Source organism: Lissotriton vulgaris, chromosome 5 (assembly GCF_964263255.1).
Source record: "Lissotriton vulgaris chromosome 5, aLisVul1.2, whole genome shotgun sequence".
In the NCBI taxonomy this organism is placed as follows: Eukaryota; Metazoa; Chordata; class Amphibia; order Caudata; family Salamandridae; genus Lissotriton; species Lissotriton vulgaris.
The window spans coordinates 1,500,481,439-1,500,499,544 of NC_141693.1; the positions used below are offsets into that span (position 1 = coordinate 1,500,481,439).

At 40.5% G+C, this 18,106-nt stretch overlaps 1 protein-coding gene across 1 annotated transcript in view; it reads right to left on the reverse strand.

Annotated features, from left to right (window-relative positions):
• The window catches only part of LOC147712853 (acidic mammalian chitinase-like), a 136,504-nt gene that overhangs the window by 67,574 nt on the left and 50,824 nt on the right, over positions 1 to 18,106 (reverse strand). Inside the window, exons 4-7 of the mRNA XM_086920388.1 lie at positions 17,059 to 17,224; positions 16,196 to 16,320; positions 14,845 to 14,968; positions 14,556 to 14,741 (exon numbers count right to left, since the gene is read on the reverse strand). Coding sequence (XP_086776514.1) covers positions 14,556 to 14,741; positions 14,845 to 14,968; positions 16,196 to 16,320; positions 17,059 to 17,224 — 601 coding nt within the window. The remainder of the gene's footprint in view (positions 1 to 14,555; positions 14,742 to 14,844; positions 14,969 to 16,195; positions 16,321 to 17,058; positions 17,225 to 18,106) is intronic.

Here is an 18,106-nt window from a genome sequence, read left to right on the forward strand (position 1 = left end):
TCTATCATAAGCTGCTTCAGCATATACATTACCAGGCCCTCACTAGGTCACACTGCTTAATTGTCTTGTGATAAAATGGGGTTTTCTTAGCTCCAGTGAAGAGAAAATCTGCGATTTTATGAAAGACAATAAGGCAAGCATAATATATCCCTTCCATCTTTCTTTTGTTTCTTACTAATGGGTATCAACCCTATATCTTTTCTTGTTTTATCTCTCCAGATTTCTTTTATTGTGTTTTAGTATTTCTATTTCTCCTTGATATTTCTATTGTATGCATTCCTCATTAATTGATTTTTTTAAAAGTTTCTCCTTTTTGTTTTCTTTTTTAGCCTATTGATTTTTCTCTGCCCTGTCTCAGGTCTGTTCCTTTTTTGGGGTTACGCATAGCCTCATTATTTTTTGGATGCATCTGGTGAGGAAAAGGTTATATAATATGAACAGTACAGACATTTTTTTTTTAATACACCTGACTTTGTACAACGTTGTTTGAGGAAGTTTCCATGCACGTTCTGACATTGTAAATTATTTTATTTTTATCTCTCCATGTCCTTGGATAAATGCTGAGTGGTTGTTAGAAGAACTACACTTTGTTAATCATTTGTGCTTCTCTGAGATGGAAAGTCACACTGATCTTTTTCAAATCAATTTGCAATTAAGTGATCACTTATCTTAAAATGTAGAGTGGTTAGCGATTCTTTTTTGTATGTATAACTGGAAGGAAATTTCCAATGTATTAGGGGGAGGGAAGTGAAGTCTGTAGGCAGACTTGTTTGAAGTATATTATAAATATGAAAGGAGAATTCTTTGTGGTTGTTCATTACCTACAGGGAACAGCTTTTTCCTTGTTGGTCTTGCATGTAATGTAATGTAATGTAATTGTGTTTTTCTATAGCGCAGCTATCACTCCAGGGAGCTTCTTGGCGCTGTAGCTCGTAGCCAGATGGAACAGGCCGGAAAACTACTAAAGCATCGGGCTCTGCATACTTATACCAAAGCTTTGCATGCGGTGTCTGTAAGATTGAAAATCCAGGTTTTCAAAGCTTTCCTAAATAGGTTCTCAGCTGGGATTTGCCGCAATTGCGGCGGGAGCTTGTTCCACGACCTGGAACCTATCACTCCAAGAGATTTTCCCTCCCTTCGTGACAAGCTTAAATTTGGGAATCAACAACAGATTCATGTTTGGTGACCTAAGGTTATGGGATGGCACGTAACGTCTGAAGCGATTCAAAAAGTATTTAGGCCCTCGCTGGTGATATGCCCTGAATGTGATAACCAGTATTTTAAACAGGATGCGCTTATGAATTGGCAGCCAGTGAAGGGCCTTAAGCGCCGCCGAGGCGGACAACTTCCTCGGCCAGCCCAGGACTAGGCGGGCGGCTGCATGCTGGACCATCTGCAGCCTGTGCAGGACCGATTTATTTAATCCTGCAAACAGGCTGTTGCAGTAGTCCAGTCGAGATGTTATCCGCTTAAGCTTGAATGAACGAATCTGTATTACCTCCAACTCCCAGTACTCCTTTGAATTTAAAGTAGACAAGAGGTGCGTTGTCACACTTGGATCTCTCCTTCCTGCAAGCCTCAAGCTCTTCTTCCCCGATTCCTTTTTAGGTCTCAGCTAGAAGCGAGCAAAGCTCGCTCTCGCCAGAGACCTACAGTTATCGGCTCAGCTTCCGAGGTGGACAGCACCTGGCCGCGTGCATTTCTGCCGAAGGAGGCGATTTGCGGCGGCCAAACGCGCGTGAACCCGCTCGCAGTGGCCAGGTGCTGTCCTCCTGGAAAGCAGCCTCCCACAACTCAGAACGCTGCTCATGCTCACGCCTGCTCCCAGGGCACGCACTCTCTCATCTGTGCGACTTGGTAGAGCAGCTTGTAGTGTTCCTCCCTCTTCTCAAAAGTACACAGGTCGCAGTCTTCTCTTTATGCAGGATGGGCGGATCGCCCGACAAACGCTGGTTCTTTTATTTCACCCACGCTCGCCTGCCTCCCGTTGATATTAAAGCATTTCTGGTGCATCGAAGCATTTAGGGAGGGAAAGTGCTTAAGTTTATTTTCTCTTCCTACAAGTACACCACATGTGATAAGCATGGGTCAATGTAGCATCACCCAAACATAGATAGTACATGTTGCTTCTGCAACGAAAGGCATGGCTCAGTTAACCTGCTCCTGCATTCAGTGGTAAGAAGAGAGAAGTTGGCCTAATGGCTAGGGCGCTCGACCTCGGACCTGGGGAACACGGTTCGAGTCTCGGGAATATCGCGAAAACCTCCTGTGATTCTGAGCAAATCCCCGTGCCTCGCAAAATGAATGTGTGTCCTTGTGTAACATAATTGGTGCAATGTAAAGCGCTCTGAATGTATTAAAAATCTATTTACATGTGAAAATAACGTGCTTTCTTTTGATACTCCATTGTAGTAACCCCACTGGTCTTTTTAGGTCTCGCGCCTGCGATGCATATGGCAAAGCCATATGCATCGCGCAGGCGCGATACTATAGTTGCCGGGTCTGCTTCCCAGGAGACAGGAGACTGGCACGCGCACGCTCAGAAAAAGGGATCGGAGCCGGCCGTGCGCGCGCGTTCCCAATCTCCTGTCTCTCTGGGAAGCACACAAGCAAGCCCAGCAAGCCCCGCCAAGGCACCACGAGCACGTCCCACGTGGGCGCCTACCACGAGGACAACCGCAGCAGCAGGACTGCCCCGCCGGAGAGCGCGCGGCCCCATGCAGCCCGCAAACTGCAAGCGGAAGCCGGGACAATTATTTGAGGCGTTTCTGCCGAGAATGTGGAAGAAGGGCCTGCATCATCTATGTTAAAAGGTACAAAATAGCGTCCTTGCAATACCGCGCAGCCCGCAAACCGCAAGCGGAAGCCGGGACGCCCCAAGGCCACCCCTGCAACACCTCCTACCCCCGACATGCCGAAACAACCGGAGGCCCCCGCACAATGCCTGCAGCCTGCCGGAGCAAGGAGCGCCTCCTAAGCGCGCTACTCCACCGCCGCTTCCCCCCCACTCGCCCTCCCAAAGACAACCCGACCCTACGGACACGCGAACCCTATCCCCATGCACTCACTGTGGCATGCACCCTGCAGCCCTCAGCACCCCCACCAGCCGTTCTGCACCCAGGCCAGCAAACCGTGAAATCCGAACAGGGCGGCGGCCGCTCGCCCCAACACAAACCTCCCCCCCCGCAAATGTGTATTAATAGGAACGTATTAACTGACATATGTATTTTGTTAATCTGTTGTGGATAATCCGTATTTGAGATTTAATTTCTTTGGGCTGTGTAAGAAAATGTAATGGTGAACGTATTTATATGAAACTTGTCATTTCATGTAACATGAGTTATACTTGTGTGGCAATCCGATCATTGGGGTTACGTTCACCACACCACAGTTTTCACACCCATTACGTGTCTGTTGAATGGGAAAACGACATAGACAATAGACACTTTCGTTCCACTTTGTGCATAGTACTACTTAGCTCACGCATTTTTACCCTATCATTCAACCCCGATGCGCAAAGTACCCCAATATATAATAGGCTCAGGAAATGTTTGCGCTTGGCTTTTCTTTTGACCTTTTAAAAAAATTGTTAGCGTGAAATCTATTGACTCTGTAAGGAGTTAAAAGTTGTTGCGCACTGCTGGTCTGGACTTGTATATTTTAAATGCAAAGTTGTTTATGACAAAACCGTCATAATTGCTGCAGACTCTACACTATAAGGCAGACACCTCTCACTTTCTGCAGTTTCAAACATGATGCAGAGTAAAAGACACTGACATTTACAAAATGTTGACTTTTTATGCTTTTTGCCCGGGTTCATTCTTATTTTAATTACATTCCTAGCTATCCAACAACAACAACCTATTACGCTTTTTTAATGTATCAATATTCTTGTATCGGTGATTAATGTAACTAGTGGTATTTTCAATATCTGCATCATCTTTTGATATTTAGATCATGGCTGTGTCTTCTATATAGGATGTTGTTTAACACATACATATAACAGATTTATTTAAATCATTACAATAACTGCAAGAAACAACATCTACTCAAGACATTAATAACTCACAAAATATAATATATCCATTTTTTCTTTCCCATTTTATTTTAACTTCTTCTCTCTTTGCCTTTGTACCACTCATTTTCTTCTTGCCTTACACCACATCCTTTTCTTGATTACTTTTTTCACTTGCCTTCTTTCCTCTTTCTCAATTCTGATTTCCTTATTTGTCTCTTTATGCCGTTCTCTGTCATTGTTTTTTCTTCTCCTTTCATTCATTCATTTCACTGTTTCGTTTTTTCTTCCTTTAATTTTCTTCTAATGTATCTTTTTCCTTCACTGCCTTTCTTTTGCTCCTTTCTATATCTATTTAACCTCATTTATTTCTTCTATTTTCATATCCTATCTTTCTCTGCCTTATTTTTCTTTCTTTCTCTCTTACATGTTTTTCTGCACTCTGTCATCCTTCCCTCTCTGTCTCTTTCTCTCCTCTTCTAATTTTTCTCTCACATTCTCTATCTCTATTTATTTCTCATTCTTTCTCACTTTTGCTGTCTTAGAGCAAAGGGGCAAAAACTGATCCTCAGGGACCACAAATGTACACTTTTTGCAGGACAGCTCATGTGTCATCAATGCTGTGTGCTGCTTGTAGCAGGAATAGGGTACTCTAGGGGCAGTACCCTACGCCCTCACTCTAACTATCGCCCTCCCTCTATCTATCCATTGCCCTGCCTCTATCTATCCATCGTCCTCTCTCTATCTATCCATCACCCTCCCTCTATCTATCCATCGCCCTCACTCTATCTATCCATCACCCTCCCTCTATCTATCCATCGCCCACCCTCTATCTATCCATCGCCCTCCCTCTATCTATCCATCGCCCTCCCTCTATCTATCCGCCCTCCCTCTATCTATCCATCGCCCTCCCTCTATCTATCTACAGCCCTTCCTCTATCTACCGCCCTCACTCTATCTATCACCCTCACCCTATCTATCGCATCACCACAGCATCACTCAGCACCACCACAGAAGCACTCAGCACCACCACAGAATCACTCAGCACCACCACAGAATCAATCAGCACCACCACAGAATCACTCAGCACCACCACAGAATCACTCCGGGGCACCACAACATCACTATGCGCTACCACAGCATCACTGAATGCTACAGCATCACTCGCCGCCACCACAACATCAATCTGTGCAACCATTCAACAACAACTAGTTCAAATATGTTCTCTCAATGTTTCAAGCTTTATTACAAATGTCACAAAAAGATGTTAATATTTCACTTCTGTTCTTGGATTTTCATCACAATAAAATACACTGAACATAATCTTCACAACAGTTATTTACAAAAGTTTAAGCTATTGCCATTATAAATCACAATAACTTTTATTTAAGTATTAATTATTAATAAAATGAAGACATTGTTATTTGTAATATCAATACATTTAAGTCACGTAAACACATATTGCATTACAAATGCTATAGGTGTCACATTTGCGAAAGTTAAAACTATTGGCATTGTGAATGACAAAGCTATTAACTTCGCTATTTTCAAAACCAACACATAAATAAAATATTAGTCATTTACAATACCAATAGCTCAAACTTTCCTAATGCGAGACCTATTGCATTGCAAATGCTTGTTGATATTGTCATAAGTTCATCCTTGAAGCTTCCAACCATCTTTCGCAATTGGCAATAAGAGATGGCATTTGCTTCTAGAGAGGCTGTTTTATAGCACTCAATACATTATAGAAACCTTTGTGTAATCATATATTATTGCTGCTGCCAATAGTTAGTGATAAAGAAGCTTGCATTTCATACTCATTTCTTTGTCTTTATAAAATCTCAGATTTCCATTTCATCAAAGCTAGGAAAATCCACATTCTCAAATGGGACCAGTGTGTTTTGGAAAGCCAGAGCAGCTGCATATTGATCAGTTAGCATTAATTGTCATGTGACACGCAGTCAGGTGAGATGGTTGTAGTTGCCCTCTCAACAGGGTGGAATGCCAAAAAGCACAGTTATCTCAACATTGGTGAATGGGGTATCTGGAGAATGATGTCATAATATTTAGCGAAAGACAGGCTGACATTATAAAACCAAGGCATATTCTAGAATGTTTATTGTAGATGATGAAGGACTAGGTAAATAGAACTGTTACGTTTTCTGTTGTTGATGGACCCTTTGACGCTTTTGAGGGAAAGCAAACAGTGGATGACCAAAAGTCACAAAATGGTAGAATGACACAGCTGTGCACAACATGCACGGCCTTGTATGTATACTTGTTTAGTGTCTCAGCAGCACTAACACAAATGAAATATTTTTAAGGGTTCTATGCGAGGACGAATGAGTGCATTTGGGCGTTACAATGACATTTGTTCGAACATCTCTGTGATCATATTAACAAATCTGAAGTTGTGAATCATGATTATTAGGTAAAGAAAAGAACCGCTTTCCATGTCATAACATAATGTTTACAGAGTAATTGTTTACATATGCACTTCGCACTTTTTATAGATTTGTATGAATCTATTTATATTAGTCGAATGTTTACATTTTGTCTTATCAATTGAAGCACTTTGCACTTTATGGACAATGTTACTAGGTATTAGTACCCGTTATGTTTATGGTATGATTTGTTATGACATCAGGTACATATTATTATATAAGTAGCATATTATTGGACTACTTTTAGCGGCTATATGCAGGCAATTGAATTATCAAGTATTCAGGCACGTCAAATTGCAGATGTTCGGTATTATGATTGACTGACAAATTTCGAATATGCACAGTTGGGCAAAAAATATGTGCCAAGTTATTTGTGTATCATTTTTTATGTAATGTCATTATGTGTTAAGTTATCATGCGAATAGGCAAAGTTTAACACGTAGATTCCCGTTCCAAAATGGCGACATCATTTTACATGAACCCTTACAAGTTTGAAGGATTGAGTCCTATGTCTATGTTTATTATTGTGCTGTTTGGCGCGTTTTTCATAATCATGTATTTAAAGATGTGGATGTGTCCTGACAATTTGTCAGTGAGCAAGGGCACAGCCGGTGCCCGAAACGCGTGTGACGAGGCTTGCACCCTTTCATCACGAAATGGAATAAATCACAATAATATTCCAAGACTGGCTCTGGCGTTTTGATTTTGATTTTGTGGTCCACGTACCTGTCTGCGCTGCACGCGCATTTGGAGGCAAGTTGGAGTGCGTTTATATCGGGACTGGTCTTTCTACCCAATCCACGTGGACTCCTCCACCGAAAAAGTTGGCCAACAATTTGGAAGATCGCTGGGAAGTTTTGTTCGATTGAGGAGCAACGACGTTTGGCCCCCTGCACGTTACGTAAACGGTCATCATAACACTGATTTGTTTTTGTCTGGATGAAGTGGTGAGAAATACGATCCCTCTAGATGAGGTAGAGCGGGTACCTCGAGGTCTCCGGATCATGCTGGTCCCGAGCTTTGAGAATCCTAACCCCTTGTTACTGAAGGATTGGGCCGAAAGTAATTTGGAGGCATCCATGAGGCTCGTCTGCCTTTTGGTTAAATATGCGAAAATAGACAGACAGAAGAATTTGGATGAAATAGCTTGCATAAAAGGAGAGTTGCTTAAAGAGGAGTACGCGAAAGACAAAGTATATATTGAGAAGTCGACCAAAGAGATGAAAGACCGACTCAAAAAACAGGAGGATACAATTAAGGCAAGAAAAGCTTACAAGTTCGCCAGGGATGAGCAGGACTATGAGCTAGGCCAAATATATACTTTTGCCCGTAAATTCGATTATATGCGCAAACAACGAGGAGGGGCTAGCAACAAATCTGCCCCTATGGTGCGCAATGTGGAAACAAATTCAAGCATTTCGGATGCAGTAAGCACAGATGGCAGTTTGGTTCCCAGTGGCGATGACTCCGATGACAGTGACCCTGGTGCAAAACGAGGGGATACGGGTCAACTCACATTAGCAGAGGAGATAGAGTATGTAAGGATGCAACGCAAATCCACCTTGCGTTCCAGGAACCCAAAACAAAGGAGGAATGCAAGGAGACGGCAGTGCAGGAAGCGCACCCAAGCAAAAAGGAGGTCAACAGCAAAAGAAACGATTTTGGAGGAAAAACAAAAAACAATAGACGACAATACCATCATAAACCTAACCAAAATCGATCTTAACCAAGCTGAAAAACAACTGCTATCCTTAGGTCTCTCGTATTGCCCAGAAAACAATTTCAATTACTGTAACACCCACATCGACACCTTTAAATTCATCAGAAAAATTAAACTCAAAAAATATCACTCCATTAAAACCAGTCTGGAGGCAAAGAAAAATATGAGCACAGCTAGCACCACGATCCAAAGTGGGTTACAAGTTAAGGATAATTCACTGATGCGCGTAATGCAAGGATTGCAAGGAATGACAATGAGACTGCAAGCACTCAAGATATCGTAGAAAGGGAGGGTATTTATGTGGGACAACCTTCCAGTAGTCCATTTAAAGCACCTTCTACGTTCATCCCCAGCATGCCACAAGATGCTATTGATATTTATGCGGATCATTTAACAGAAGAAGTTAAGCTTTTGCAAATGAAAACTGCACAAAAACTTCAACCTCCTAGTGCAAGAATGAAGCAATATTCAAACCTTATGCTAAAATTGAAAAATAATGATGCACTGATTGTCAATCAATCTGACAAAGGAGGTAACATTGTTATATGGGGCAAGAAGGAATATATGGAGGAAGCCTCAAGACATCTCGACGACAAACAGTGTTATGCTAAATTGGATATGAAAACAGTGACTAATATCCAGGGGCAATACAAAAATGACTTAACTCAATGGAAACGTGAAGGGCTAATATCAAGGGACAAACACAAATTTTTATGGAAAGAGTATCCCACTATACCGAACATTTACTTTATTCCTAAAGTTCACAAAAAAGAATTCCCCATTCTAGGTAGGCCAATTGTATCCTCTATCAATAGCCTATTCGAGAATACTTCAAAGTATATAGACTTCCATCTTCAAGAGTTTGTGACAACGTTACCGGCCTACTTAAAGGACACGACTGATTTTCTTTATTTATTGAATCAGTGTGTTTGGTCTGACAATCTTATATTTATCACCATGGACATTGCAACGCTTTATACGAGCATAGACCATACAGATGGCATTAAGGCCACTAAATACTTTTTGGGAAAGAGACCAGTTGAGATGTACCAACACAATTGCATGTTGCTAAAAATGATTGAGAAGTGTTTGAATAATAACATCTTTTTATTCAACAACACAGTTTATAAACAACTGAGGCGAGTGGCAATGGGGGCATGTTTCTCCCCCAGGTACGCGGGGCTCCACATAGGTTGGTGGGAGGAACATGTCCTCAGGGTGCAATTTGCCGATTTCTGGTCTACACACATCTTAAAATACTGGAGATACATAGATGATGTGTTTATGCTATGGCAAGGTACGATGCAAGAGGCAATGGACTTTGTTGATCAAATCAACGATAACCAGCTTAATTTAAAGTTCACAGCCAATATGAGCAAAACTGAAGCTGATTTCCTCGATGTGCATGTATCTGTACAAGACAATCATATAGTCACTAGTCTTTTCAGAAAGAGCACATCGGGAAATTCTATTCTACACGCAGGTAGCTTCCACCCTCGCCATACCATTGCCAGTATACCCTATGGGAAATTCCTCAGAATACATCGAACATGCAGTACATCCATACACAGAGACCATCAACAACTGGAAGCTAAATACAGACTCATAGCTAGGGGATATAGTCCAGCGAAACTTGATATAGCTATGAAGAAAGCTAACACACTAAACCGTCTAGCTCTCCTCGATCCCAATAGGAATTTGGCAGAAGGCGTAATATCAGGTCCAGCGGCAGAACCTATGAGACTTATCACTGGATATAGCCGTCAGGCCAAACATATTACTAAAATAGTGAGACAAGAATGGCCCATCATTTTGACAGATCAGGTGTTAAAAGAGATCATGCCCAAGACCCCCACCATCACATTTAGACGCGCATTTTCAATGCGCAATGAACTGGTTACTAGCAGTCCAGAGACTAAAAAATCTGTCAATTGGATGTCCCCTCGAAAGGGATTCTACAAATGCAGCTCATGTAGGGCTTGTACATTTGGGGTCAATACCACTACTTATAATACCCCATTCGAGAAAACCCCGGTAACCCTCAGGGCCCACTTTACATGCCGCACCGAATATGCGGTGTATGTTTTGAAGTGTAGTTGCAACCTGGATTACTTGGGCAGTACTAAACATCCTGCCCACGTTCGCATCCTTCAACACATTAGAGCTATTGTGAATACAGATCAATCGTATCCAGTAGCCAGGCATTTTGCGACAACACATAATAAAAACCTGTCACATCTATCCTATTTTGTGATAGATGCGGTCGCGCAGTCCAAAAGAGGGGGCGATATGGATAAAAAGCTTAGACAACTGGAATCTAAATATATCATTAAGCTCAATAGCAAAGCACCGGGGGGACTGAACATGGGGGAGGATCTCCGTAACTTTCTGTAAATCCACTCCAGGCTTGGAGTGTAGATCCATGGGCCACAGTCATTCTCACTAAAGCAACGCATATAATCCTGGATCACAGCAGGAGCAGGTTGAGAATTTGTTTAGATATGTCGTCATTTCTGACATGTTTTTACATTTTAATTTTTAATTTTCACGACAGCACTTTCACTTGAGTATAGGAATTTTCTTCAGGAAGTCTTCCTTTACGAGTCTTTTCGAATGGCCTCTCAGTACTCTTCCACTTTTTTATTTATATACATACTTGTTTAGTGCCCCAGCAGCACTAACACACATGAAATATTTTTAAGGGTTCTATGCGAGGACAAATGAGCGCATTTGGGCGGTACAATGACATTTGTTCAAACATCTCTGCGATCATCTTAACAAATCTGAAGTTGTGAATCATGATTATTAGGTAAAGAAAAGAACCGATTTCCATGTCATAACATAATGTTTACAGAGTAATTGTTCACATATGCACTTCGCACTTTTTATAGATTTGTATGAATCTATTTATATTAGTCGAATGTTTACATTTTGTATTATCAATTGAAGCACTTTGCACTTCATGGACAATGTTACTAGGTATTAGTACCCGTTATGTTTATGGTATGATTTGTTATGACATCAGGTACATATTATTATATAAGTAGCATATTAATGGACTACTTTTAGTGGCTATATGCAGGCAATTGCATTATCAAGTATTCAGGCACATCAAATTGCAGATGTTCGGTATTATGATTGACTGACGAATTTCGAATATGCACAGTTGGGCAAAAAATATGTGCCAAGTTATTTGTGTATCATTTTTTATGTAATGTCATTATGTGTTAAGCTATCATGCGAATAGGCAAAGTTTAACACGTAGAGTCCCGTTCCAAAATGGCGACATCATTTTACATGAACCCTTACAAGTTTGAAGGATTGAGTCCTATATCTATGTTTATTATTGTGCTGTTTGGCACGTTTTTCATAATCATGTATTTAAAGATGTGGATGTGTCCCGAACAATTTGTCAGTGAGCAAGGGCACAGCCGGTGCCCGAAACGCGTTTGACGAGGCTTGCACCCTTTCATCACGAAATGGAATAAATCACCATAATATTCCAAGACTAGCTCTGGCGTTTTGATTTTGATATTGTGGTCCACGTACCTGTCTGCGCTGTATATGTGTATATATATATATATATATATATATATATATATATATATATATATATATATATATATATATATATATATATATATACAATATATATACGAATACGACAACCTGTTTTTAATCTGGAAAGGTACAAAAGATACATTGAATTCCTTTTTAAAATCTCCTAATAACAACACATTCCAGCTAAAATTTACTTACAATACCAGCACACATGAAATAGACTACTTGGACTTAGACATTTATATCAAGGATTAAAAAATGTGCATGACTCTCTTACGCAAGCCAACAGCCTGCAATAGCATCCTCTCAGCCAACAGTGCCCATCCCGAAAAAATTAAATGGAGCATCCCCTATGGGAAATTTCTACGGGCATGCAGAAATTGCTCAGAAGACAAAGAATACCTTTCAAAAGTTGACAAAATGTATGGGAGGTTCTTAAGAAGAGGATATCCAATTGTAGTCCTGGACAATGCGAAGACAAGGGCAATGAAAAAGAAAAGGGAGCCCTTATTACAACCCAAGAGCCTCATGGGTAAACAAAAGGGAACTCTTGAAGAAGATAAAATCAGATTCATCACACAGTATAATTTTTCAAGCAATATGGTAAGAGATGCACTACAGAATCATTGGAAGTTACTTAACAAGGATGAGGAGCTAAAAACTGTTGTTTCAGACCATCTCAACATAACCCACAGAAAGGTGTCCTCTCTGGGCAATCTATTAATGCACAGGTATTTTCAGAGGCCTGAGAGAGGAAGAAGCAGCATTCAGTGGTTGGGAGCAAATGGCTTCTTTAAATTCCCAAAATGTAAATCTTGTAAACATGGTCAAAACCACCCACAAGTAATTACTTTAACAGAAGAAAAAATCAAAGTCAACGAAAGAATAACATTAGAGACTACACATGTGGTATATGCTCTAAGCTGTCACTGTGGCAAGCAATATATCAGAAGCACAGTGAATAAACTCAAACTACAAATTTTACAGCACTTTAGAGCAATCAACCACAAGGACTTTTCTTATGCCATCTAAAAGCATATATGGAAAGATCATGAAAGCAATTGTGAGAATCTGTCCTTCTATGGCATTGAAAATATTCCTTGGAACCTGAGAGGTGGGAACCGAGAGATCACATTACAAAATGCAGAGTCCAAATGGATAATCATTATGGGAACAATGCTCCCAGGGAGACTCAATACTGATGCAGAGCTCCACACCTTTCTATAATTGGTGATGAGGAGATCATGAACTCATGAATGACTGTACTTTTAATGACATTGAGGTGTGAGTTTTATGACATTTTCTTCTAACCTTTATGAAAGATCCTTAGTATGTTCTCTTAAACTTTATATTTTCGACATGTTCCCTTTATGTGATGTGGAGGAGAAGGGACACTAAGTGCTTCGCTGTATGACTTAGATGACTTTTTAGGGAGAGACAGTACTAATATAGTGATTATTGTACTTTACAATTACTATCTCCTTCCTCTTTTATACTATATTGGATATTTTCCATATTCATTGTAAGTGCATTTTATATTGGATCAAAACATGACCAATTGTATGCATATAATATCTAGGAGTTTTTACACCTTGGGAGTATAAACCAGATCTCTTTTTCTCCTCTCCATAATATTGATTGTATTTGCCCTTTATTCTGATTGCCAGATGTACTTTACTCTGACTGATAGATATATGGTAGCAGAAGCCTCACAGGGTGATGTCATTTTTTTATAATCAGTTATTTTATGGAGTTTAACAACATGTTATTGTAAATCCTAAAGAGAGAAAACACACACACACTTTATATTTAGAATGTGAGTCAAGTATTTATATGAATATATATGATGTTTTGCTTATCTCTAAATATTGTGTTATTTATTTGCATCTGCACTTTATTCATAGTGTTAGATAGATAGAAACCTTTAAGAGTGGTCTTGTTTGCACTTCAAAAAATCTTTATTTAAAAATCTTTGCTTTGCTTATAAATCTCTGTGTTGATCACTAACAAAAATTGGCAAAATTATGATGAAGAAGAGACATATATGTATACAAATGAAAATATTATGTGCCCCACAATTAAGTCATGATTCAACACAGTAGCAATTAATGGATATGGTTTTACAATGGGTACTTCACCTTGTATAAATCTACTACGTCAATACTCAGTAGCCTTATGTCCAATTTTAAAGCTTTCTCCTCACTCAGATATTTGTGCTTGAAAACATTTGTCTGTAAAACCGAAATTGTGTGGTATATAAAGAAGTCAGGGTACATTAGGTACTGTTCCTTTAACAACCAAACATATACATTTTTCCATGGTGGGGGGAGGGGTCATCCTACCCACACAAAAAAAGAACCAGAGAACTCTGGGTAGTTCTCAAGTTTAGGTGGAAAGCTGCTCCAGTATAGAGCACTCTCTGCACCAGCGACACTCACTCCAAGTTTGCTCACCTCAAATGTCTGCTTTTCTATCAAAGTCTTTAAGCGTAAGCGTAGGACAGTGCCATCCACTGTCCTTATCCTATGCTTAAAGACTGATAGAAAAGCAGACATTTGCGGTGAGCAAACCTAGAGTGTTGCTTGTGTTGAGAGTGCTCTATACTAGAGCTGCTTTCCACCTAAACTTGAGAACTACCCAGAGTTCTCTGCTTCTTTTTTTGTTGCATAATTTATGCATCTCTCTATGCCTGAAAGGGAATTGTTTTGAAATATATATGTATGTGTGTATTTTTTTATAGGGGCAAAGATATCCGAAAAGGTAACAGAACTTTATAAAACTGTGGGTCTGTGCTTAACGAGAACCTGATTACCTCATAATAGGCCAGAATCCCAGCATCTTGTGTGTAAGATCCAGCAGATCCATCCCCACTGGCTGGAGAGTGGACTGTGCAGTTGGTGGTACTGCTAAGCGTGAAGGTTCGGCCAAATGTGGGGAATCCCATGAGAAGTTTCTTAGTGCGGGTGGTTGCATTTTTCCAGTAATTCATAGCATACTCCTGTGGACCAAAAATTGGAAGACTGTAATTTGTGTTGGTAGTCAGAGACTCAGAACAAAATCATGAGAGGTCTTAAGAAACAGACTATGAAGCGGGGTCTTACGCAGTTGAAGTAAACCGAGTCCCCCTTGTCAGTGGACCCTGGGTATAAGGGGCTGTGGTGTGCTGTCATGTTTTTCCAGCCTCCTTGGAAGTCGTACGTCATCACACTGATGAAATCTAGAGATCTTATAGGAAGAAGAAGACACAGAAAACCACAATGATCTCATAGTCTACTTATTTAACAAACATCCAGGGCTAATTGAATGTGTAGTCTTATATAGCACATAACACTGTGATCAATCTGCCTCACTGTGGAGCCAGTATTCACAGAGACAAACAGTTCTGGCCCAAACCAAACCCTGTGCTGCTTAAGAAATTAAACAATAATTAGAACTTGATTCTGCAAGTTAAATGATAAGTGTTACCACTAAGCCACATACCCTTATAGGACCACTGGAATTATGTGATTGTGCGGCCACAGCATTTTTCACATAATTGTAGATTTGACACATATGCCACATAATCCATCATCTATTACGTAATTTGCAGGTTTTAACCAAAATAAATTGATTCTAGCTCAAAAGGTTCAAAGGTTACTAAAAACACAGCTACACAGGTTGCGTAGTAGAAAGCCCTCTGCAGAGGTCGACTGGTCACCTTTATGATGCTTATTACTATTGTTGGATGTTAAACTGGGACCAATGAGGTGTAACCAATGCCCAGACATTAATCAATATCACAAAATGTGCCTCAATATGCCCTTTTCTTGCCGCACAATTTACTCAGCCTTCCCTCATAATTTGGTATTTCCCTGTTCCATAATTCCAGTGGCCCTGGTTAGACTACATCTCTGATTTACATTTGGATATTGCAAGCTTCACTGATTAGTGTCTAATTACACACTTCAGTGAGAACCCACCTATGATACTCCAGGCTCCTGACAAAAGATATTGTTTCTGGACCACACTCTGCACAGAGCTCAGGCATCGATCGTGGCTGTCTAATGTCCTGAGGTAGGTGTGTTTAAATAGGCACAATGAAAAACTCACCAGAGGAAGATCACTTCAAGAACTTGTGAAAGGTCGGTAGTCCTGGGGCGAAATCAGTAGTAATCAGTATATCCAGGCCCGAGCCTTCGAGGTACAATCATGAGCTCAAGCTATAACAAGATATCTAGTAGCTGCACAAGTTAATATTTAATTCTGAGAAATCGGTATATAACATATTTTGATCACAGAACCCTAAAATATCCTCCAGGAAGTTTATCTTGAAAGGTTGTCAGCTTAGTTTAATTGTCAGAGCCTCCCTACGAGCTCCAAATTGTACTGGTACAACAAGAAGAACGTTCAAAGCTGCCCAAAATGGCTTCTAAGTCCAATTCTGGCCATCCCGCCCCATCCCATCCCACTCACTTTGACAGCTCGGTCATTTCATAGCCAGCCTCGATGGTGGCCTTCTGGGCAGAGACAGCTGCGGTGACCATCAGGCGAGGAAGTCCACTCTTTGCAGATTCAAACTGAAAGGCTGTCAGCATTTCCTAGGGAAAAACATTACCATTTAAATATGGGAAATAGGGGAATGTGTATATATAAGTAGGCGCTGGGTTCACACTTCCCACCCCTCTTAAATTACGTGAAGAGGCAGAACACAGCCTCAATGTATCTGCATCTAGATGCCATATCTCAATGATTCTCGCCAAGGTGTAGAGGGCTCGGATGTGTGTCGTAGAGGCTGCCGGAGGCCTACACAGAAGCTGACCAGTTCAAGTATTTCCCAACAAGACAATAAGAATATGATAGGACAATCATTTACTTTCAACTTTAAGTTCAGTTTGATTGTGTTTTATATTGGTTATATTGAGTTGTTATTTTTATTTATATTGAACATGTCTAGGCATGTTTTGAACTTTTTTTTTTACATTGAAAATCTTGTTTTCTTTAAAGTCAAATACTGCTGTGGTGTACATTGAACGTTCGTTGTTGTGGGTATTAATTTGCCAGTTTTGCTTACACTTTGTTTACGATGAAATATGTTCATATACAAAACGTTATATATAAAAGTTTAACTGTGAGTTTTGGTTATTTCGATCCCTTTGTACCGTTTATATCAGACTTTCAGTTCAGGTTATATTGAATATTTGGTTCCTGACACTGATATGTCACTAAATGTATCACTTGCTTCCATGATACAATTTGCTAGTGGCTAGTGGACACATTGTATGGTTTGTGGCAACAAATAGACGCAGAGACACTTGCAATGCATGTCAGGTTCTTACTTGCACTAGGAGCGTGAACCTGTGTTTGTCTTCTGGGGGACTGACCCCTGACCCCGGGTACTGAAAGTGCAGGTCAATCCCATCAAATTTGAAGGAACGCAGTGCATGGATCACAGAGTCAATGAAGATGGTCCTGCGCTCTGAACTGGATGCCATTGTGGTAAACCTGGAGAGGGATAAAACGTTGTTATACCAAGACACAGCAGAGGATCTTTCTATAATACCCTTGCATAATAGACTTTATGTGTTAAGGAAGTGCCACTATCCTATCAATCCTACGCATAACCCTCTAACTAGCCCCCCACGCTTAAGCATAGTCACTGAGGATACAATAATTCACATTCTGAAATCTCACATTTCATATTGTGCGTATTGACATAAACTCCTGGAATCTTCTGCTCCATGAATGATTGTCTTCAGTGTAGTAATGAATAGATTTGTTTTTCTTCTCCCTCACATCTTTGTCACATTGATGTTCCCCAATACGCTGCATTTTCTGTTACTAGCCATAACATATCTATCAAGTTGCCCTGAGGTAGAAGCAGCTCATCCAGTCCCGGTATTTCAATATGAGTAAATGCAATTTGTTTTGCCTCGAACTCAGGACCACGTCCCAGAATTCAAGGATAAAATCAGAGATGGGGAGCTGCCCGCTACTGACGCGATACAACTTGCGATCTTTGCCAAAACAAATAACCCAAACCCTATTACTTACCACTTTTCATGTGAGTTGCTTTCCAACTCTAAATATACGGTTTAAGAGCCCAGTTCTAGGTAGCACAAGTGTACAGTTCTATGATATGTAGTTATTTACCTATTATCCTCTTCCTCCCCCACCTCCTTCCTGATCAACCTCTTTCTCTCATTTCCTACTTGAGGAATATCCCCCAATCCCTCATTTCTCTCTTCTATCTATGGTCATGCCTTGCCCTCCCTGCCACATGCCCCAACATCCTCTATCCTTTCATTTTCAGCATTAGCTTATTTTTTGTCCCCTGACGCTTCTCTGTTCTCCTATTCCCCCCTCTACCCTACAAACTATCAACAC